This window comes from Myxocyprinus asiaticus, chromosome 24, assembly GCF_019703515.2.
Source record: "Myxocyprinus asiaticus isolate MX2 ecotype Aquarium Trade chromosome 24, UBuf_Myxa_2, whole genome shotgun sequence".
NCBI lineage: Eukaryota > Metazoa > Chordata > Actinopteri > Cypriniformes > Catostomidae > Myxocyprinus > Myxocyprinus asiaticus.
In genome coordinates, this window is record NC_059367.1 from 10,826,994 (window position 1) to 10,852,186 (window position 25,193).

A 25,193-nucleotide genomic window follows, 5' to 3' on the forward strand; every position below is an offset into this window, starting at 1 on the left:
AATAGTCAAAAGTCTGACTCTGCGAGACTAGTAGCATAGTGGTTATGTACCCGAAATCCTGCATCACTATTGTACAAAGCTGGTTATGCCTTTGTCCTCACCTGGTATGTATGTAGAATTTCCAGAAAGGCCCGGTAGATTTCTGGGTTGTCCAAAAATCTGTTTTTGATCTTATTGACGTAACTGATGGCGCTGTCAAACTCGACAGGGCTGGGCTCCGATGTAGGTGGGGACACCGATGTGGTGGCTGGCTGTGATTGGCTCTCTCGGCTGGGCAACGGCAGTGACAACCTGCTTGACTGTTCAGGAGGTCCACAGGATGAAGCATTACTCTCCGGAGAGGTCACTGCATCATTTTGAGCCGACACAGCCTCGGCCAATGCTGACGAAGCGGCACTAACCACAGAGCTGCCCGTGCTCTTTCCTGCTGGAGAGACCTGCTGGAAAAGAATGAGAACTTTTTAACCAAAGTACATTTCTAAATGTATAAAACAAATGCCAAAATACACATATTGGTTCGAAACAGGAGCACTTTCACACAAAACATACTTTTCCCAGCTTATAAAGTAAGCAGTCTGTTGTATTATTTGAGAAAACAAAGAAAAAGACAATTTGCTCTGTTTTTAACTCTATCAAACAAAAATGGCATATGTTTGAAGCTATGACCTCAGTTCGCCAGCATACTTAATCAATTATATTCCAAATTACGGATAAAGATCTGCACTAATATTAAAAATGCATTCCATTACTTAAAGCAGATGTAACTTTTTCTGAGTTAAAATACTTTCTATCCCAGCTTAATATGCAGAGACAACTATAAGTAAACCGTTCATAGGTTCGTTTTCTCGAAAACTGTAAGCACTGTCTTTCTATGGCACTACAAAAATTACTCTTTTTGTTTAAGTGACATGAGTTGGGGCGGGACTATCTCTTTGTTTAACCATCAGCAGACGGGGGGGCGTATTCAGAAAACAAAGTTTATTCTTGCAATTCCGCTTGGTGGCGCAGAAATTACATACTTCAGCTTTAACTATGACAACAACCATCACCACATGCAAACAATAATAAACCTCCAATACATTTCCATAAAGCATCTGTCCATTTGTTCTGAAACGCAAAAATAATTATTGGTGTTGTTTAGCCAGACAAGGAATTAAGGATCGCACCATTAACCACCATTAACAAAGATGATAAAGTTGATTTAAAATCGACATTAAAACACTTTCTTTCGTCACTAAAACTTGCTCCGCCTTTGAAACGTATTTCCCTTTCTGCTGATGTCACCTTAGCAGCGCATGATATTGGACAATGTTAAATAGCTATTCAGGCATTGTTGCATTGTTTTAGCAATCTCACATTCAGGTATGGAACGTACAATTTATACAATCCAATCAATTCCTAATGAATAAAATACCAAGCCTATACATGTTTTCTTGTAGAAGATTCAGTTTCACCTGGAAATAGGTCACATTACAGAAGTAATAGGGGTTGCAAATATTTCTGTTTCATGTTGACTTAAACCTTTTCCCAGTATTGATGAAGTGAAACAGGTAGAGAACTGAGAAACAGAACGCAGACGGCAAAGACAACTATTTGTAAACTGATGCACCGTAAGTCTTACCTGTGTGGAAAACGGTGATTGTAGAAATGCCATTCCATTCTTGGGAATTTCAATACGATACCCAGGTGGTAGGAAGGCATTAAACCCCAGAACAAGGTCTGGATGTCCATGGAAGAGTTGAGAAACTCTGTTGATGACTCCTGGTGTGTCAATACTGTGAATGGAGATAAAAGATTAGAGACAGACGATATATCGGTTTTACCGATTAATCTGTGCCAATAGTTTCTTTTTGGAACTATCTGCAAAAATCTATGTCGATAGATACAGATAGTTTTTTCATCATTTGTTAATTTCAAAAAAAGAGTCACCGTTCTGCTTCGGGCTTGTTTATACTTAAAAGTCCTACGTTATGCACCAAAAGCTTCTATTTTCTAGTTACTACTGGGATTTTGTGTTGACCAAAATCTGCTTCTGGGATTTTATTCATTTTGGACTCTTTGTCTTTGCCCGCCATATTAAAGAAAGAACATAATTTTTTTACATTCTATAAATCACTTTTAAAAACTATCGGCCGATTAATCAGTTATCGGCCTTTCCCATCACCTTAGCTATGGTATCGGCAAAATCAACTATTGGTCGACCTCTATAAAAGATATACAATCATTCATTCATTAATACTATTTTTTTTGTGATCAAGAGCACATTCAAATACTGAAAAGTGTATAGACACCTAAATACCTTTGAGATTTAAACTCTTTCATGATATCCAGAAATTTATTGTATATCCCCGGATCATTTCCAAACCGTATTTTGACTTGATCCAAGTAAGACAAGGCATCCTCCACCTAAAGCAGGCCAAACAAAATGAGACACAAACATTTACCCAGGGAAAGAACCCTTACAAAAAGGTACTGTAGTGGTACCATTGTGCACAAATGGTATATTAAAATGGTATATACCAAAGTTACTTTGATATATAACATGGAACTGAATTACTACCATATTCACTTACCATGGTATTTCAAAGACTGCCATGGAATTGCCATGATATTATATCATGATCATATTCAAGTACATTGGTATTTACATGGTACTTTAAAGAATACCAAGACCAACAAAACCATGATAGTACAATAGTATTTTGTTAGTGAAAGCACTAAAAGAAAAGACGTGTGGGTCACCAGGTTCATTCCTGGTGATTGTGGAGCCTCTTCACATTGAATGACTTGCATTTGCTTACACTAACATAAGTGATACATTGTCGCCATTCTATATAATGCAATTTATACAACAAACAAAACAGGCACAGTGAACTTTGTACATTTCGAACCGAAATACACCTTTAAAACCCAAAGTGTTTTTTTTTTTTCCTGTTCGCACAAAAACAAAAACCTCACCAAAAACACACGCCTGAATAAACCTATTTTATATAAAACACAATCACCCCTCAGAGCTTCAGCTTAGATATTGAACTGCTGTTGTGCAAAAAAACTGACCAAAACAAGCAGTCGAATAGGAACATCGGCCTGTTTATCATCTCTTTGTGGTTTTATTAATATTCAGTGCTGAAAATAAGGGCAGTGGAGAGCTCATTGACTCTTCTAGCTTTGCTGCGTTAGCACTAACGCTAGTCACAACACACAACAACAACCCCGCTAAAAAAATTCGCACCAAAAACAATTCAAACGGCATCGAACTGCTTTTTGAGGGAGAATCACTTGAGCTGTGTTTAATAAAACACTTCATATTTTATTTTGACGGTCTGGTTAAATTGAAATGAGGGCACATTCTTGATAAAAACAGCTGTTAGCTGAGCAAAATCCCTCTCTCTCTCTCTTATCTACTTCATTTCAATCAAAATAAACCGGTTTAATCTTCAAAACGAAACGGGCTGTTAAATGGTTTTTTGGCGACCCACATAAATTCCCACCGGTTTCGGTGTTAACAAAGAGCGGTGAAAAAAACGACCGTGAAAAGAGAGATAACCCAACGAGGGGGAAACATTAGACTTTAATACAGTATACACGCTTTCATCATGTTTGATTAGTAAACTACAATCGCTTTGATCACGAATCAGGACTGTTAAGCGAAAATAAATGGACTTTTCTTGCTGTGATCACAGTGCGGATGTTGATAAGTTGCATAGTGCGTAAGATTTTCAAATGCATTTACACACACTCACAGTCAATGCTTTGATATGCCCTATATGCAGAAGAACAGCGCAGCACTTCCTAATGCACAATGCATTGTACGCGAGGGAAACATGTACTTTGTTCTCCTTTCCCCTTGCTGCAGTGCCTCTTACCTTTAGTTTCTGAAAGTGCTGTTGTTGGACTTGCTTCTGGACCACATAGGCCTTGTCTTGGATCTGGCTGATCTGCTTCGTGGTGCTGCTGTGAGCCTGAATTTTCGCCATGGTGTGTGTTCCTTCTTCCACACCACCACCAACAGCCACCCAAGCCACGATTATTTACCGTCCCTCCGTATTTGCAGGTTGTTCTGGCGTGCTCAGATCACTTCGGTTGAGGGGGCCACCTAGCTCACTTCTCCCCCCTACAAGTCCAGTTTACTTTACGGCCACCCAGTTACTCCAGTACACTTCCAGCTCAAGCCCGCAAATAGGAAAAGAGGTCGTGCCAAGTGTGTTCAGACCTCTTAATTCCTATTTAAATGTTCGCATCAAGCGTACGGATCCGTAATGAACCCCCACCTATATGGAAGGAGAAAACAAGAAACAATGTATCTATTTTCCCCCCCAATGGTCGTATTATTTAAATAAGTGGTGCATGTCTCTTTAAATTCGGCGGCAGCTGAGCGCTCGTTCTTTAGCGTCCGGAAACGGAGGGAGATGTGGAGGAATGAAGAGCGCATGCTCTTGAAATGGGGGCGGGGCTTATGGGATCTCAGCGGCCACAGGCATGAATGAGATTCTGCACACGTTTTTGTTTATTGGATGAGTGTTATGGATAGTTACAGAAAGTGTGTTGTATAGATAACGTATTTTGCATAGATGAAAACATGTTTTAAGACCCATTGATTACTCTTACCAGTAAGAAAAATGTGCCAAAACATCTCTTCTTTATATAAAAATGTACATTTAATGTACATTTAATTTAGTAAATGATTAAAATAATATGGATGTTCCTTTAAGAAGAAAAACAGACCTTTATATTACTTTAATGCATTATTTTATAAAGAATTGTGTTGTTTCTCCCCCTTTTTTTTCTCAGTATGTTTTGCAAAATAAAAATAGAAGTAGGCCTAATACAGGATAAACTGTAGTCAAACTCAGTTTTATTTTCATTTTGGTGCCAATTAAACTGTCCAAAAGTTTTAAACTGTCATCAAACTGTCAATCGAAGTGAGTAATAACTATGGTCTGCAAATGTCATTTTAACCCTTGTTAGTCACCATAAAGGCCAGAGTGAGAGAAAAAGTATCATGCACATACTGTATACTCAAATGTTCTATTCAACACCCAGGCTAACTGTAGTAACATCAACAGCTAAATAAAAAAATATATTATTATAAATAATACATACATATTGTATATCATGATATCAACTCTGTATATATATATATATATATATATATATATATATATATATATATATATATATATATATATATATATATAAAACTCTTGATCGATCACGATACATATATCAGCACTGCACTTTATTAGCCTCAGACTGGACTTACATTTTATACTTCTCTTAATAACACACTGGCAGCTGACTATCGACCGACAGCTGAATGTCAACACAGCACTTCATATTTATTTCCACTGATTACATGGGGGTGGGGGGGTACAGTGTATTTTTATTGTATACAGTCTTCTTATTTGTGTATACTGTATATTGTATATTATTAGGTGTATATTGTATATTGTGTTGTGTAACCAGATGTGTAAACGGTGTTATGTGTAAATCAGATGTTTATTGTAATTGTCATTCTGTTATGTTACTTGGAACCACACCCAAGACTTTCACCCACTGTTGCACTTGTGTATATGGTTTAGTGACAATAAAGGGATTTTGATATATATATATATATATATATATATATATATATATATATATATATATATATATATATATATATATAACTTAATGTACCAGTTACTGTAGTCATTATCTTCTCTTTAAAGAAAAAAAAGGGGCTGACACAAAATGAAGGTTTTAAAAATAAGCGTGGTTTATAAAACCAAATATGACAGGATCACCAAAGTGTATACAGAAATACAAATGAGATCATTGGTGGAACCATCATAGCAATACACTCAACATTTACAAACTACTCTGTAAAAGGGGGGAACTGTGAGAAATGCTCTCTTTTTATGTCTCTATTTAATCACAGAACCACAAGTTTTTTTCTATATTTCTTTAAGTCTTAACTTACTCAAAAGTACAACTATTTATCAACTACAAACATTGTCACAGCCATGTGTTTAAGAAAGGATACAACACCGAGATAGGAGATAGAAAAGATGCAGAGATATCAAGCACTTAACATCATGAGTTTAGCAAGCAAAATCAACATGTATAGCTTTTGTCCCCCATGAAGACATTATGTCTGGGCTTGTGTATAATTCCAGTTCTGTAATCAAAAAAGTAAAAAAAAGATAAAGTAATGTTTAAAATAAAACCCTACATTTTGAGGGTTCCACTCATAACAGAGCCCATATTTAGGGTATTAATGAGAATTTTAACATGTCACAATCCTTTCCTCTCCTCTGTCATTTCTTATCAGTGTTCACAATATTAAAACCACTGTCACCCAACAAGTCCTGTCAAATGGGCACAAACCCTTGTGATGGAAGTGACATGAGTAGAAATATACACTTAGATTAAACAGATTACTTTCCATATTCACTAAAGCATCTTAAGTTACACTATTTTGACATAATTCACATGTAAGACACTGTGGGATTGTGACTAATCAAAATGCCCTACATCTACATAATACTGCTCATTTAAAGCAAAACCTCCAACTTGTACATAAATAATTAGTACAATAAATTAACCAACATTCTTTTACACGTAGAAAAAAATGGGGAAAAAACTATTTACAGTGCAAAACAAAAGCAGCATGCAGGCAAGACAATTGGCAATGCATTACATAAGCAGTGGATGGGGCAAATTTGTGTTCAGCATCCATTTAAGCTGATTTTGGATCGATTGTGTGGACAAAAGTGTATAATTTATAAAAATTTTGTGTGTGCCCCTTGAAAGTCAGTTTTGAGAGCTGAAGACAGAGCAAATTAAGACACTGTGTGCCAACATGGCTGTCATTTTGAGAATGGCAAGATTACCATTTCATTAATATTAATAGACAAAAGGACCTATACAACACAGGAACACCACATTTTAGAATGAGGATAGCACTCTATCTTCTTTTGCAAACACAAATCTCATAAAACACGTGAAATGCACAGACTGTTTTTCCCCTTTGTCAGTGCAGAAATCGTCAAATCTCATGGTTTGCATTGGATTTGCTATCAATACAATTGATATTAACATTTTGCTTCAAATGTGTGTTTAAGCAAAACAATAAACTTTAAGTAAACTAAAATGAGTTACTCACAGACACAACACCTGCTGTATATCTGTACATCATTTTTCATAAAACATGAACAAACACTTTCCTTTTAAAGAGCAAGTGAGAATAAGAAACATACAGAGTAAGAGAAAGCAAAAATGAAAGAAAGAATCAGGAGAGAGAGAGATTACAGTTGAAAGATTGTGTTTGCAAAAAACTAATAAACGCAAGCTACTGAAAAAAGTCATGAACTAACCTGTAAAAAAGTTAAGCGAAATGTACATATCAGCTAAAAACAGCCCTGGTGTTTTCTTTTTTTCCATGAAAAAACATTTATATTAATTATAATATTAGAGTCACTTAGTTAACATGACTCCAGAATCCATTCTCTTCTATCAAAGTATTGTGATAAAGAAGTGAAAACAGGAATGAATGAATAAATGGTGTATCACCTCTCTTCTCCTAAATTTGCAGTTTGTAATTCAAGGAGAGAAAAGTTTATATATGGTAGTGATTTCAATTTTCACATCAAAATGTGAAACTGATTATAAACAGATTGACCTGCTAAAGTGTCAAGCAAACAAATAACCAACCTGCGACCATAATTAAAGGTGCCGGTCAGGAGATTTTAAGAAAGACACCACCTCACCACACAGGAACTACTATTAGATGCACAAAATATAACGGTCTTAAGCATCTCTCATGGTTCCTCATAATACAAAATTCTAAAGATATCACAACCATAAGAATAATAATTCACTGGCAGTGTTTGCATTTCCTCTTTGGCTTGTAGTGGTTGTGGCAAGTGATGCAAAAAGCCATGTAGGGAATACACTGATTCCACAAAAATGTCTTTCTTTTAGTAAGCAGTTGTTCTTGTAAAAAATTAAGATGTGTGGCAATTATTCCTGATTTTTTTTTAGTTTAGTGCATCACTACAAATTATTACAGTCCAAAAAAATCATCTCATCTTTTACAGTGGGTAACATTTACCCAAATGTTACTTCTAATGTCAAGTCTGCTTACAGTGGTTGCACTGGTCAAAGTAAGAAATAAAGTAGAGAATCTATACAGAGGACAGAAGAGTGTACATTTTTAGTTTAACATCATCTATTCCTCTTCGAAAGAATAAAAAAAAAAAAACCCACACACACTCCATTCTCTCAAACACAAACCATAAATGGTAAAATGACAGCTTTGATATCAAAGCAATGCATGTTAAAAAACATATTTGCATATTAATATGATGAAAATATATAACTCTAAACATGTTTATGTTTTTGAATGGTTTTAAAATGTCAAGCATTTCCTAAAAGTGCCACCAGGGCCGTCCTCTGATGTCATGACAACTCAAAAAACTAAATGAAAGAAAAACAACTAAAAGAATATGAAAAAAACAAAAAAAACAAACAAAAAACAACAGTTTCAAAATGAGTTGTAGTGTGCTGCTTGAGTCTGTGCAGTGCATGCTATTATAACTTTTCATGTTAGTATTTTACATGATAACTCTCTCCTCCCTGTAGATTCCTAGTTATTATAAGTTTGTAAACAGTCGTATGCAGTAATATAACTTCAAAAACCTAAACAAAAGTACAAAAACATATCAATATAGAGGAACACAATTAAAAAGTCTAATAAAAAAGTACCTTGAGGGAAATCTGTGTGTTTCCGTGTGTGTATCTCAACATATGTGTGTGTCCGTGTTTGTACGATATCACTGTTGTGTCCTGATATGTCTCACAGCTGTTTTTGTGCTTAACTCTGTTCACTTCTCTGTCTCTGGATGGGTTTGTGAGTGTGCAAGTGAATTTGTGTGTGTTTAGAATCAGTTGTGCTGAGGCAGCTCTGTGAGGAACCGATAGAAAGCTGAGAAACGTGGAGGGACAGCGAGATCTGGGTTCAGCTGAAGGCTTCGTCATCCGTATCCTCAATCAGCACCTTGGTGTCCTTCTTAGACCTGTGAGGCACACGCACAAGACCAGGCACAAATATCAGAGCAGTAAATAACAGTACAGTCACAGGAAAATAAACATGAGGGGTATTAGTATTCACTGAAGAGCAATTCATAATTTGACATGTTAACATTACAGTATATGAGGGTGTTTCTTCAATATTGGGGCACATTTAGCCCTGTGAATTTCTAGAAAGTAAAATCCTAAAAAGAAAAAAAAATCTGAAAGTCTTGGAAATTCCCACCAGTATGCCATTTCCACCCCAATGGAACAATTCTGTATTGTGTATAATAGTATTATGTGGTCGAAATGATGGTGATGGCATTTTTAAAAGGTTTTTGAGATTAGTGACCAACTCCTTTTTCTTGCTAAAGCTAATTTCATAGCTAACATTACATTTATACTAAATACACACAGTTAAATAGTATTTTCACTCTTTTTTGCATAATTTAACAAAATTACAGCTTGATTGGAAATGACACCCAATAGAAATATTTTGCTGACAAGTGATATTTACCTTGAATTATCTTTGTTTTCTTCAAACATCACTTGTTTCGTATTTTATTTTGAACATGCTCTTTACTGACCAATTTCGTCAACTTGCTAAATAAGTACACTAACTTTTGAAAAAAGATTATTATGGGCAAAATTGTTTGGTGAAGTGGAAATGATAGTACAACTGTTGTAATTTAAAAAAAAAATTGATAGAAATACATTTTACACATTAAATATTGAAACTGTTTGTGTTTATTTCACTATTTGTTTAGACTCTGTTTAGGCTCTCTATTTGTTTAGACTAGATAATTTTTTTTTTTTATAATGGATTTACATAGATTAATATTGAAATGTGGACCTGGGACAAGTCTAAAACAATCAAATCTATTCAGACAAGGCATTTGAAAAGTACCAAGAAGAAATGATAAAGGCCTGGTAAAAAGTTTCTAAGTACGTTTTAATGTGACCTTCATATAACGTAAACAATAAAGTTGAAATCCGTTGAAAATGACATGAAATTGTCCAAAGTTGAAGAAACACTATATAGTTATGTAATCAAATGTAATTTCTGCATGTAATTTGTAAGTATGTAATTTCTGTGCCACTAGTGCCACCAAACAGAATTGCAAAAATAAACTTTGTTTTCAAAACAGTTTTCTGAATACGCCCCACCATCTGCCGTTGGTCAAACAAAGAGACAGTCCAACCAAACTAACGTCATTGGTTGAGTAACGATATTGGGGCAGGTCTAAGCGGGTTACTCAAAACAAACAGAGCAATTTTCATAGTGCCACAGAAACACAATGCTTACAGTTTTCGAGAAAATTAACCTATACATTGCTTACTTATATTAGCATCTGCATATTTATGCTGGGATAGAATAAAGTATTTTCTCTCAGAAAAAGTAACATCAGCTTTAACTTAATATTTACTAATGAAGGTATATAAAGTGCTATCAAATTATTCATTGAAATATATATATAGCCTTCAAACTAAACCTTTCAGAAACACTGTTGCAAACTATGAAAATAAACATGCATATTTTTGTCAAAGACTTTGTCAAATTTACACATTTCTAAAAGTGAGGGCAACATACGCCCTCAGTCATAATGGTTGCTTCGCCCCAGATAAAATATATAGTCACTTACTGAGAGGACAGCAGGGGTCTTCGTAAGGACAGGCTGTAGCTGCGCTTCCAGCTCTTTTTGCCCTGTCTGTTCCGCACTCCATCCTCCTGGTCCATCATCTGCTCCAGCAGCGTCTGGTCATCAGCGTTCAGAGGAGCAACTGAGATGTCTCGCACCGCTCGGAACTCACCGCAGTTATTCAGGTGCTCATTCTCAAGACGGAAGAAGTTCCATACAAAACGTCTAGAAGGAGAAGAAAAGAGAGATAGACAGGGACAAATAGAGTTGTAATGTAGCTGGGAAATATATGACTGCCCAAAATGAGAATACAGTATCAAGGTAAATGAGAGGTGGGGAAAAACACAAATCATTTCTTCCCTGGGTGTTCAGCTCTTTTTTTTTTTTTTGGTGTTCTGCATGCGTCAACTTCTCACCTAAACACTTCCAGAGGAGCTAAAATGGTAACCACGATGTCCTCGACTGAGGGAATGGTAGTCATGGAAGTCAGAGCGATCTGCAGAGTCCAGGCGAAGCGTAGCATCACATCTTCTATTATGGCACAGTAGTAGTAGGCCTTAGAGGAAAAGGAAGTGACATCATGAGAACTGGTGGTGGTAACAGAAACATTTACTGACTCTATGAAGTCTGATGGAAGTGTTTTGTTTTTTTAGCAAGATACAGTATGAAATAGGAACTAACTAACTTAATGGAAGCTTCCAAAAGATTTTTTATTTAAAAAAAATCTGGGGTTAAGTGCCTTGCTCAAAGACACAACAGCAATATCTCTTGCATTTTTTTTCACCACTACATCACACCCGAACCACCCATGACCAACATATCAAAACAATTATTGTTTTACTACATATTATGTATTGACATTTCCAGTGCTGGGTAGTAATGGATTACATGTAATCAGTGTTGGGTAAGTTACTCAAAATAAGTAATCCACTACAAATGACTAATCACGTCTCTAAAATGTAATCAGATTACTTTGCCGATTACTTACTCTAAAAGTAATCACATTACTATTTATTTTACTTTTAAGTTACTTTCTAAATCACTTTTCCTAGAGATGCTTTTTGATTTCCACTTAAATTCAAAATGTCTATTTCTTCCTCATTCACTGATGCACACTTTTCAGCTGTCACAGAAACATGGAGAGACATACACATTTTGTCACAGAAACACGGAGAGACGCACACATTTCAGCTGTCACAGAAACACGGAGAGACGCACACATTTCAGCTGTCACAGAAACGCTGACAGACATACATATGAATTAATATTTTAAATGTATTATACAGTACATATTACTTTCGCCCAAGTAATGTACTTAAACGTAATTACTATAATTGCAAATTGGTGAAAATGTAGTGCTTCACATTACTTTTTTACTAAAAAAGTAATTAGATTACAGTAGCTAATTACATTGTAATCAGATACATCCAACATGGCATGTAATCTGGATTATGTAATCAGATTACAAAAATCAAGTACTTGTAATTGGACTACATTACATTTTATAATATGTATAATCAGATTAAGGTTACTTTTATATGGATTACATGATTCAATTATTAATTACATTACCAATCAGCCAACTGCAATAACTAGTGTGTAACTTACTGATTTCAGAGCTGGATAATAAAAAGTTTAATCCCTTTTTCTAATTTCCAAAATAACAACAATCCTCTTGAAATTAGAAATACAATCATGTTCTCATTGTCTTTCATCTTGGGTAACATAAGGGTTTGTTTGTTTGCTATGACCCTTGAAGCACCTTCGTTTTACTCAGCAACTGACAATAGCAGGTTTCTGTTTGACTTTACGTTTACTAATGTTTAATGAAAGGAGTGTTAACTGGTACTTAATATATTTAAAATTAATTATTAGATTTTCATCAAAATATGCATTGAATAATCTAAAAGTAATCCAAAAGTATTCAGATTAAGTACTGGATTACATTTCAGAAGTAATCTACCCAGCGCTGGATGTTTCATATGGTGTAGTAAGATAGCATATTACTTTCTGCCATGTCTTACTTTATGTGGGTAAACGATCTCCTCTCTCAAAAAGGTATTCTCGCCAGCATTGCGGTCAAAAAGACCCCAGTCCATCTTCAAGTCCCAGATCAGTGTGTAGAGCGAACTGATGACTGACGAAAGAATCAACATGTAGAAAAAAACCTCAGCGTCTGCATGTTTCTGATCTGAAACAGAGAGAATTGTTACACTTATTATTAAACTGTAGTTAGTTACAGTCTGATCTGATGTCCTGTGACTGATTTACAACAGCCTTCTGATCCATCAGAGAAATAACATACAGTTCAGAATAGATTGTGACATGCATTTGAAATGTCCACTAGAGGGAGACTTTTCACCATCTGTCTACACCTCAAACAAAAACAACAACAACAACAACAACAGTACAGTACACTTAGATTGAAGTCAGTTTTCATAGCAAAGACATTTTTGCTGTTTAAGATTGCATACGGATGCCAGTGTGTCTGTGGTTTTCAACTTACAGTTGTCAAATTAGAGATAATAATTAAAACCGGCACAATGACCAAGATGCTGTGACACTATTACCTCGTCTCAAGCTCTTAACAAGAACTATTAAAACATATGGGCAAAACATTTAATAAATAAATACAAACATTTAAAAAGTCAAATCACCCATATAACTTAAAAGGATAGTAATGGTAAATTGTTTTCTTTTTCAATGGAACACAAAAGATGTTAGGCAGAATGCTGACATCAGTCACCATTCACTTTTATTGTATGACAAAAAGATGCAATACAAGTGAGTGGTAACTGAGACTAACATTCTGCCTGATGAAAAAACAAAAGTCATTCAAGTTTGGAACTACAAGAAAGTAGTAGGAGTTTTCATTTTGGGTTACCTATGCCATTAAACAAAGCTATAACATATGTCCCTATCTATACTTTTGATAACATACTGCATATGGTTTTAAATATTCTTAATCAAATCTTATTTTTTACATTATTAAGACATTATAAAGAGCACATTTTGAAAATCAATCCCATTGCAAGTCATCATTTAGCAGACACTTTTATCCAAAGTGACTGACAATAAACTTATTACAGGGACAATACCCCTGGAGTGACCTGGGTTTAAATGCCTGGCTAAAGGGCACTGTGGTGATGGTTCATGACTTGCTCCTTGCGAGCCATCCACATCCACACCTTTAAATAAATCTTTGTGAACTATCTAAAAGAATTCATCATGACAGTGTCTCCTCTAAACACCAACAAGCAAACAATATTTGGGCTCTGTTTGAAAACACACAATTTCCACAGCATTTCATGTCCACAAACCAAAATATGACAGGCTGTTTATGATGTAAATAATTGAGCAAAGTACAAAAGGCGGAACTGAAAAATTAGAATCATTATAAGAAACATCAAACATAATTTTGAGCTAACCTCATAGTGCTTTAATTTGAAAGTCTCATTATTATTTGATTAATGTTTTTTAATAATTCCTGCACAATATTGGACCTGCAGTGTCACTTAATGGGGACTGAGACTTTCATCAAATAGTGGGAAAAGGCAGGTCTCAGGTCAGTGAATGGTTAAACCTCTTTAGCATCTCCTTGTTCAGACAGCAGACAGGGCTGAATCTGGAACTGTCCCATCAGTCTTAATAAGCAGCTTTTCACACTCTGCCATCCAGGCGCCAGGAAACCAGCGGAGGACATTTTGCACCGGAAAACACAATTGCCCTGTCCATTTCTATTTCAGTGCTGTGAGCTACAAGTGCTCAAGTTGAATACGGCGTCCTTAGATTACCCCCAAAACCCACAATGCCTGGCCAGCACACCCCTTAAAGAGTATAATCCAAATCTAATCTTTTTACACAAGCTGTTCACAAAAGCATCATTACTTGGGCCGATACAATTTCTTTTGTTTCACATTTTACACTTAACTGCAACATTTCTTCATATTTCTTTATTTGATGCACATGACAGATTATTATTCATTCTAACAAAACCAAACAAACTCGAATCTTCATTCCCAGTTCAGCCCAAAACAAGTCCTGCAAAAACATATCATTCTGAAACTGTCTTGGTTATGATGTCATAACCATGATCTTATTAACATATCACTGCCCTTGTGTGCATATCAACATTTATCGATTCCAAACCTGTTTAATTTTCTTTCTTCCATGGAACAAAAAAAGATGTTAGACTGAATGTTAAGGAATGATAGCCTAAGTCACCATTCACATTCATTACATCTTTTTTTTTATTATTATTTTTACATAGAATAAAAGTGAATGGTGACTGTGGCTCTCAGTCATTCTGCCTAACATCTCCTTTTGTGTTCCATAGAAGAAAGAAAGACATACTGTTTTGAAACGACATGAGGTGAGTAAATTATGAGAGAAGTTTCATTTTTAGGTGAACTCTCGCTTTAATCGTATTAACCAAGTAATAATGCCAAGTAATATAGTTCATTATTCTAAATGTAGGCTGCTTAAAGGGATAGTTCACCCAAAAATGCAAATTCTCTCATCATTTACTCACTTTCATGCCATCCCAGATGTGTATGACTTTCTTTCTTCCGCTGAACCCAAACAAAGATTTTTAGAAGAATATCTCGGCTCTGTAGGTCCTTACACTGCAAGTGAATGGTGACCAGAACTTTGAAGCTCCAAAAATCGCATAAATGCAGCAAAAAAGTAATCCATAAGATTCCAGTGGTTAAATCTATATCTTCTGAAGCAATGCAATCACTTTTGGTGAGAAACAGATCAATATTTATGTCCTTTTTTACTATACTGTAAATCTCCATTTTCACTTTCAGAATTTTAAAGTGAAAGTAGAGATTTATAGTAAAAAGGACTTAAATATTTATCTGTTTCTCACCTACACCAATTATATTGTTTCTGAAGAGTTGTGTGGATTACATTTATGCTGCCTTTATGTGATTTTTGGAGCTGGAAAGGTCTAGTTACCATTCACTTGCATTGTATGGACATACAGAGTTGAGATATTCATCTAAAAATCTTAATTTGTGTTCAGCAAAAGAAAGAAAGTCATACACATCTTGGATGAAATGAAGGAGAGTAAATGATGAGAGAATTTGCATTTTTGGGTGAACTATCTCTTTAAGGTCTTACACAATAAATAACTAATTTATAATGTACAGCCACAGGTGTGCGTTTATCAGTACTTTACAACAGCTTCAAACTTTGGCTCATCCAGTCAGATATCTGAGTTGGAATTATCTGTTTTATAATAACAATTTTTGTTGATTTATTTGTACTAAAATGCAATAACTATGCACATCTAGTGGGTAACACTTCACAACAGTGAGGTTTAAAAGCCAGCTGTGATATTTAAACACAAGCAGGCATCTATTGTCAATAATTTTCCATAGTTATTTACCAATAGTCCATATGGTCTAGATAGCATGGTTTAAATATGCTATCAAGCAATCAGGGCAGGCAGACACAGGTGTTCATGTACCCGAGATCTCATATAAAAAGGTAAAAAAAAAAGAAAAAAGAAAAATCACATTCCAGTGCTTTAGAGCTTCATCATTATTCTAGCGGTACACTCACACAGTTCTGTTTTGCCACAGGCAGGCAATACAAGCGCAACCTCCTCTGGCTAGTCCATTTTCATTCATTTCCTCTTTTTTGTTCTCTTTGTTTGTCTCTCTTTTTATAATTCTCTCTCCCATTCATCTCCAATTTAGTTTTTTTTAAGCTTCTAGGTTTCTCATAGTGCCTTCACGTTAATCTTCTCGTTAATATGTTGGATATCATAGAGCTCTTTCAATGTAAAGCCTAAGCTCAGTTCGGAGTTTACTGTAAATAAAATCTTTGATGTTGTGAGCCCTCTGTCTCTTCTACAATAACTTCTATAATGTAATAGAACAGAAAATGCTAGGGTGTTCTGGGTGATTGCAAGGGAAATATTAAATGGTTGCTGTGATGTTCTTGGTGGTTGCTAGTGTTTAATGAATGGTTGCTGAGGCTTTGCTAAGTGGTTGGTAGGGTGTTCTGGATGGTTGCTATAAGGTTGCTTATTAGATATGATAATGTGGTCCAATGTAAGTCTAAGATTTTATCACCCACCAGAAAAAAACAAATTGCATGTCAGCATCGAAATACATGCCACAATTTTGACATTACTGTGTGTATGATCAATAATAACAGTAATGCTTGCTTTAGCAAGCTCCATATACCTTTTCTATGTTTTCCTGCATGTCTATATTTGGTTATAAAGCATTAGTTAGTTAGTTATTCATTTCACACACAGTTATTTATCCAAGGTGTCCAATAAATCACTTCTTCAGGGGATCAAACCTATATCCTTTGGATTGCCAGTTCAGATTTTGAACCACTAAGCCACAACACCCTAAACATGAGGAGATAGGCCTATTTGGCTCATCTTCTGCACAGCCTGGGCATGACTAATGTTAATTTAAACATCAATTATATGCTCAGACATGGTGCCTTCCTTTGGGATTAGTCTACATTAAAACTAGCGAAACATCAGTTTCAATCAGGCCACAAATGATAGAGGTGATCTCTGATGTCTTTGTATATTAAATGGGATCACTGCCAGGGACGTCTTGAGTGAATCTTAATGAGTGCATCAAATGCGTGGCAATGCTGCCCTGTTGGGTCACGGCCGAATGGGGCTCCTCTTACTCATATGAAGCAGATGTTCTGGGCTGTGGTCCAGACCCCATCTATAAAACTGATACAGGGATGTTTCTAATGCACTCTGAAATCTAGAGAGTTGTCAGCTAAGGTTTGGATTCATCAGAGCGTGATTTTGTTATCCTGCTATATATTCTGTTAAATGAAAACATAAATGCAGTGGACTGAAGTAACATTTACCCATACTTGCTATTTAAACCCTGACATTTAAGGGAAATAAATATATAACCAGAATGGACCGTGTGTGTAAATAAATAACTAAATGGATGAAACAGCTCAGTCGACTGCTTTGAGGTGATCGATTGGGGCTTAAGTTGTCTTTTTGAAGAGATATGGGAAAGCGTGGAGGCTGAATGTTTGATAAGTGAGAGAGTGAGACAGAAAAACAGACAGACAAAAAGATAGACTACGACAGCTGAATGTTTGAGCAGCAGTCTTTGCACTTCAGATGGATTACAGTGGCCGTATAATCAGACACTAAGATATGCCTGGAATCTTAATGGCATGCTTATAAACTCATTAAGACTTGATATTACCCGGATGTAGGACAATTACTGTGGTTGAATACAGGGGATGGTGTTTGGTGACAAATAGGTTTTTACAAATCAGGACACATTATAGTTCTTTATGCATGCTTAAAAGAAACAATTTAACAATGACTTTGCCTTTGCCGAACAGTTTAGTGCCAATCTGTCTCTGTCTTTATACAATTCATCTTTAACATCAAGCTTCTCTAATATGATTTATATTCCTATCAGTTCATTCCTTTATATTGTCTAAACCAAGGCACTAACAGACAAAGACAGGCTCAGGGATAAGAATCTCAAGGTCAGTTTTTCTCTTTCTCTGCTGTTGTCGAAACATGCTTTTGTCACATATTCAACTGTAAAGACAAATGATGGCACACAGGTGTTCTCTTCGTACTGAATGTTTTACATTAGAGTCAACTGTAGACTGCAACAGCTATTTTTAGGAAGTCTCTAAGAAGTACATTAAGAAATGAAATTGTGTCCAGCATCTATCTATAATCTATGTATCACAGATGTGCTCGTCCATAGACATTCAGTTTAATTTTCAGTTCATGCACCATCCCCATTGTTTCATCAAATATCTCTGCCTCTGAGTGGACAAGAAGCTTAATCTAGGTGTCATTAAAAAGCTGAGATATACATCCTTTTATTATCAATAGTCGATAACATATACAGGTGCATCTCAATAAATTAGAATGTCGTGGAAAAGTTCATTTATTTCAGTAATTCAACTCAAATTGTGAAAGTCGTGTATTAAATAAATTCAATGCACACAGACTGAAGTAGTTTAAGTCTTTGGTTCTTTTAATTGTGATGATTTTGGCTCACATTTAACAAAAACCCACCAATTCACTATCTCAGAAAATTAGAATATGGTGACATGCCAATCAGATAATCAACTCAAAACACCTGCAAAGGTTTCCTGAGCCTTCAAAATGGTCTCTCAGTTTGGTTCACTAGGCTACACAATCATGGGGAAGACTGCTGATCTGACAGTTGTCCAGAAGACAATCATTGACACCCTTCACAAGGAGGGTAAGCCACAAACATTCAAGCTGGCTGTTCACAGAGTGCTGTATCCAAGCATGTTAACAGAAAGTTGAGTGGAAGGAAAAAGTGTGGAAGAAAAAGATGCACAACCAACCGAGAGAACCGCAGCCTTATGATTGTCAAGCAAAATCGATTCAAGAATTTGGGTGAACTTCACAAGGAATGGACTGAGGCTGGGGTCAAGGCATCAAGAGCCACCACACACGGACATGTCAAGGAATTTGGCTACAGTTGTCGTATTCCTCTTGTTAAGCCACTCCTGAACCACAGACAAGGTCAGAGGCATCATACCTGGGCTAAGGAGAAGAAGAACTGGACTGTTGCCCAGTGGTCCAAAGTCCTCTTTTCAGATGAGAGCAAGTTTTGTATTTCATTTGGAAACCAAGGTCCTAGAGTCTGGAGGAAGGGTGGAGAAGCTCATAGCCCAAGTTGCTTGAAGTCCAGTGTTAAGTTTCCACAGTCTGTGATGATTTGGGGTGCAATGTCATCTGCTGGTGTTGGTCCATTGTGTTTTTTGAAAACCAAAGTCACTGCACCCGTTTACCAAGAAATTTTGGAGCACTTCATGCTTCCTTCTGCTGAAAGATGCTGATTTCATTTTCCAGCAGGATTTGGCACCTGCCCACACTGCCAAAAGCACCAAAAGTTGGTTAAATGACCATGGTGTTGGTGTGCTTGACAGGCCAGCAAACTCACCAGACCTGAATCCCATAGAGAATCTATGGGGTATTGTCAAGAGGAAAATGAGAAACAAGAGACCAAAAAATGCAGATGAGCTGAAGGCCACTGTCAAAGAAACCTGGGCTTCCATACCACCTCAGCAGTGCCACAAACTGATCACCTCCATGCCACGCCGAACTGAGGCAGTAATTAAAGCAAAAGGAGCCCCTACCAAGTATTGAGTACATATACAGTAAATGAACATACTTTCCAGAAGGCCAACAATTCACTAAAAATGTTTTTTTTATTGGTCTTATGATGTATTCTAATTTTCTGAGATAGTGAATTGGTGGGTTTTTGTTAAATGTGAGCCAAAATCATCACAATTAAAAGAACCAAAGACTTAAACTACTTCAGTCTGTGTGCACTGAATTTATTTAATAAACGAGTTTCACAATTTGAGTTGAATTACTGAAATAAATGAACTTTTCCACGACATTCTAATTTATTGAGATGCACCTGTATTTCAATTATTTATTTAGCATGCTTTTCCTGCTGGACCACATACTATATTTAGTTCTGGACATCTAAGATATAACATTGGATTATTCACACAAGCAAGCTCACAGACAATTACAAAAAGGCTCATTTTTTAGAAAACTGCCTAAGGTAGAAGCAGATATAAAGTTTTTAGCTATTTGGGGCTTACAGCAGCAGTTACCGGTGCATAAAAGAGACGTTTGTATTTGAAATCTTACATAAATTATATTTCACTTTGTGATTCTTTTGAAAATCTTTCAAACTGTGGTATTAGGGCAACAAAATACTGTACAGACGCATTCCTGAGGATTAGTGCTTTCATTTGATATTTAAGTGCTATTTGAAAGACTTTTACATTCATATTCCTATTTCTACTACATGACCTCTAGGTGGCGCTGATTTGCGATGTGAATGATTTCAGGCCTTGTTTTGTTATTTTATGTAACATAAATTCAGAAGTGAAGGCTATCTCTTAAAATTTCAGATTCTAAGCTTTCAAACAATACCACATATGCCTGACTTGTGTATTCAGAGACTTGAACATTTTAAGTGTAAACTTTTTTGTGATATAGTTCCCCCTTTTGGACCCGCTGGCTGGTCCACAGAGCTGAAGAGGTTAACAAAATCATAAAAATTACTTGAAATGGAATTACATAAAAGCTTGCACTCCATGAACTGAATCTGTCTCTCTTTCTCTTTACTTTCTCCCCATTTCCCCTTCTTTCTGTCCTATTCCTCCTCCCCAGAAACGGGGGGTGCCCCCTCCCAAACCAGCTCCTCGGCTTCCGGGACTGCTCTACACACCGGTTTCCGCTGTCCCTCTCTGCTCACACTCCCCAGCATGGGCGTGAAGTCTGGGCCAGCCTGCTGGAGCTGCGGGGAGCCCGGGCATTTTCGGGACCAATGCCCGGTGATAGAGGTGGGGACATTGGTTCAGGACCCCGACGTGCCACAGGCTGCCACCATTCAAGCTGGGATGTACCGCATACCCATGAGTATTAAGAGGGGTGCATACCAGGCCTTGGTGGATTCGGCTTGCAGTCAAACCTCCATCCATCAATGCCTGGTTCAAGACGGGGCTTTGGGTGCTAGTCACAAGGTGATGGTAAGGTGTCTGCATGGTGATATCCATGATTATCCTGTAGTGACTGTGACGATTCAATTCCGGGGACAAAAACATAGTGTTGAGGTTGCGGTTAGTCCCCGCCTCACCAATCCACAAATGTTGTGGACTTCCTCTCCAGAAATGAGTGTGTGTGTGTGAGGGGGGGGGGGGGCGGTTGAGTACTGGCCGGATGGCTCCCTCGGGCGGTGGGGGTATGTAGTGGTGGAGGCGTGGTTGAGCGCCGGCTTGTGAATGGAGAGCGAGATCAGGAGATGAGAACGGTAAGGGTCATCACCTGGCTATGATTGTCTCTATCAGCTGTTTGTCATTGCAGTGAGAGTTGGAGACATATTTAAGAGCAAGCCAGATGCCAGTGAAGAAGGAGAGAGCCGAGCCTGCACTTGTGTGTGTTAGTGCATCAATCGTGTGTGTTGGAAGAATGAAAATGACCTTTGAGTTGGATTCGCCGTCTCCCACTTCCTCCTTTCCCCACTTATGAACTTGCTACAATTATATTATAAGTTGCTTTGATAAGAATGAGCCTGCCAAGAACATGAATGTGAATGTTCTGGTCACATAATCAAAAGAACATGTGATGTTTACCTGCAATGGATTTGTTTTTACCTTTATGAGTTCTGTAGAGGGCTGCAAATGTGACCACAAAGAAGGTTGTGGAGTATTTTCCAGCATTCACCAGGTGAGGGAAGGCTCTCCTGGTGTCACGGTAACGTCGCAGACACTGAACAAAACGCAACCAGGCAGGCAGACAGTGGATTATGGCGCGTACACCATAAGAGTAGCTGTTACACTTTTCATCACCTGGTAGAGGAGGAGACATTTGGTAAGCAAAACATATCCCAACATACTAGATAGAGCTTTATATAAACTGGACACTCTTGACTGTAATTTAGGTTTCTTTTAAGTTTCTTGTTATGATATTACAGGGATAGTTCATCCAAAAATGCAAATTCTGTCAAAGAAAGTCATACTGGTTTGGAACAACATAGGTGTGAGTAAAAAGAAATTATACAGAAAAAAATGTATTGAAAAAAGTTAATAATAAATAATGAGTAGGTGTGCCCATTTCCACAAAATAAACAATGTTTTATATAGAATAGTTCACTTAGTCTCTCTCTCTCTCTCTCTCTCTCTCTCTCTCCTTTTCAGAATTTTCCGATATTCCTGTGCTGGTCACAGTGTGACACATTTCTGCGCCATTACCCTGCTGCTGATTCTCCGAGTTTCCTGGTCCATTTCACATGATAAACTCCACTGAACCTGAAGGACTGATGTCTGTTTACACTGACTGTGTGACCTTAATTCATGTCTTATGTGGATCACTGGCAATTGAGAAACAAGCCACCAATCAAAAGCAACTTATTGTGACAGTCTACTCATTTACCATCACATATAATATTGAAATTGGGATAATAAACAATGTATGAATGACTTAGTCTGTCTGTCTAAATCAGTGCATTTCAGAATGGCTTTATTCTGAAACAAGTACCGTATGTGCTGGGCAATAAGCCACTAAGTTCCCCCCATTTCAGCTCCATGCTGTAGTAGCAGACCAGATACTCCAGATCTGAGAGCACGATCACCAGAGAGTTGAGCTGGTCAGCCAGCCAGAAGTCTGCAAATTCCACTCTGTGGAATGGGGCGGTGAACACACGGAACTGAGAAAGACAGAGAAATGAACAATTATTAGCCATAAATATTTATACTGTATACCCACAGGAAGCACTGTGGATAGCGCTAAACAAAAGAAGTCAATTGAATTGCTTTTTCTCTCAGGATGAGGCAATTTATCCCTTAGGCAGAGTAAACTCAATGAGAGAGCAAGTCAAGACCATAATGAGAGCTCAGCTGGCTGAAAAAATAAAATCAATAGGATTTTCAATGGCTCATGATCTGTAATTTCAACTCATTGACCTCATTGTCTTTTCAATACATAAAATTTTAAAGGTAACGAACTCCTTGTGTTCCCAATACATAATACAGGATAAAAAATAATACATTTTATTTTTCACTGTCTAATCTGTTAATCTTAAAGGTGAAGTGTATTATTATTGTTCCACTAGCATCACCAAATAAAACTGCAAAAATATTGAAAATATTGGTATTTTATTTACAGAAACTATGGTCACCAAGGTACATATTTGTCAGGATGCACATAGTACTTTCACTAATTTTATTATAAAATGAGATCTGTAAAGAAAATTACTCTAAATTAGACAACAGTGAATAATTCACTATAGAATTAATAAAAAAACATTTACATGTACACACCGAGGTGAGTTTCATATGATGCCTATGGGCATCACACTATTTTCTCTTTTCTTTTTGGTTTTTCTGTATCTTAAACTACCCTAAGAAATGGCACTCTACCTCTCTCTGCCTTCAGGGCAGCGCTGACATTTCCTAGCAACACAGTTTTGCACTACACCAATCTGAGCCATTATACTCTTGAGACTAAAATGCCAGCGAGTATTGATTTATCCCCACACACACTCTGATCCTTTTACCTGACGAAACAGGTGAAATCCCACATAATAAGATCTTTAAATGAATAGTTCACCCATAACTTAACAATCTGTCATTATTTACTTACCCTCATGTTGTTCCAAACCATTATGCTTTTATTTATTTTTTTTCCCCTATAAAAAACAAAAGTAGACATTAAAAGTAGAAAAAATGCAAAAGTGTCATAAAAGTATGGTTATTACCCACGCGAGAACCAATGCAATTAGAAAGGAAGTCCCGCCTTACAGGTAAAAGAGCCAATCAAATTTTAGATACAGACATTGCCTGTCAATCAACTGGAGAACGTGCATGCGCATTAGCTATACAAACTGGGAAAATTGCGTTTTTTAGCGTAATATGTGGTAAAGAAGCACAATTTATGATTCCAGTGTTGTCAAATTTTATTGCTGATTTGAAATTTATTCTTTGATTGTAATCTTGACCAACCAATTTTGAGATTTCAGTCTTTCCCCATTCAAGTAGATAAGAGCTGCACTGGCATGATTGGAAATACTCCCGTATTTAGAAATATATTCTAAAGATGGCTGACAGCGGACTGACTTGCTAGAAGGACTTTGGTGAGCTTTGCGCTATGCGCAAAGGCCATGCGCTACTTCTTATCCAATTTTCGTGAGAGTGCTAATTCCAAGCTCAACTGAACCTTAGAATTAAATTGCACTTGACCAAGCCCATTAGCGCTTTATGCACGCAATTTTGCCAAACCCACTTGCGCCTAGACTTAGCACAAAAATACCAAAATTTCATGGCAATGCCCATTGATTTTGCACTTGTGACTTAAAAAATAGCGCTGTGCTTAGAGCTAGTGCTCTTAAAATAGAGCCCATGAGCTTTGGCGGAGGGGAAGATTATCATTGAATAGCAACTTAAATTTCCGCTATTCCTCATACAAGCTATTTCATGACTTCGAAGTACTTCAAATATAGCACCTAACTCTTATGGCCTACATTTATAGTGCTTTTATGGTCCTTTTTGGAACTTGATAGATATGGCCATAATGAACTGTCATTGTATGGAAAGACATGCGTACAGATTCTTCAAATATTTCTAGTACTTATGTGTTCCAAAAATAACAGAAAAAAATACATGTTTGGTATGACATAAGAGCGAGTAAATAATTATATAATTTTTTCCATTTTGGGTGAACTATTCTTTTAAACACAATGTTTGATGTCCTTGAGTGTGACTGCATTTGAGCTCTGGGGAAAAGGCCCCCAACTGTTTGACCATCAGTTGCTGTTGGTTATAATCTACAGGAAGTGATGGTGTGTGGTTGTTCTGTGTGTGCTCCATAGAATAAGACTCCAGTCTAGGCCAATTACACTTGGGGAGGGCAGTGAGACAGAGGCAGGCGGCCGCTGATGGTTCCATCTCAATAATGATTGCACAGTC

General features: G+C 36.8%; 2 protein-coding genes across 3 annotated transcripts in view; both read right to left on the bottom strand.

The window, feature by feature from the left end:
* Positions 1-4,396, bottom strand: part of LOC127414717 (paired amphipathic helix protein Sin3b-like) — a 30,143-nt gene extending 25,747 nt beyond the window's left edge. Inside the window, exons 1-4 of one of the 2 annotated variants that reach the window (XM_051652932.1) lie at positions 3,867-4,396; positions 2,300-2,406; positions 1,622-1,775; positions 102-437 (exon numbers count right to left, since the gene is read on the bottom strand). In XM_051652932.1, coding sequence (XP_051508892.1) covers positions 102-437; positions 1,622-1,775; positions 2,300-2,406; positions 3,867-3,977 — 708 coding nt within the window. In that variant the 5' untranslated portion in view covers positions 3,978-4,396. Of the gene's footprint in view, positions 1-101; positions 441-1,621; positions 1,776-2,299; positions 2,407-3,866 lie in introns of both variants that reach the window. The other variant, XM_051652931.1, reaches the window with a different exon arrangement.
* A 1,340-nt stretch (positions 4,397-5,736) lies between these two features.
* The window catches only part of xpr1a (xenotropic and polytropic retrovirus receptor 1a), a 97,165-nt gene continuing 77,708 nt past the window's right edge, over positions 5,737-25,193 (bottom strand). The window contains exons 10-15 of the mRNA XM_051652941.1: positions 22,768-22,936; positions 21,885-22,079; positions 12,719-12,885; positions 11,111-11,250; positions 10,698-10,919; positions 5,737-9,059 (exon numbers count right to left, since the gene is read on the bottom strand). Of these exons, the coding sequence (XP_051508901.1) occupies positions 9,002-9,059; positions 10,698-10,919; positions 11,111-11,250; positions 12,719-12,885; positions 21,885-22,079; positions 22,768-22,936 (951 nt within the window). The 3' untranslated portion in view covers positions 5,737-9,001. The remainder of the gene's footprint in view (positions 9,060-10,697; positions 10,920-11,110; positions 11,251-12,718; positions 12,886-21,884; positions 22,080-22,767; positions 22,937-25,193) is intronic.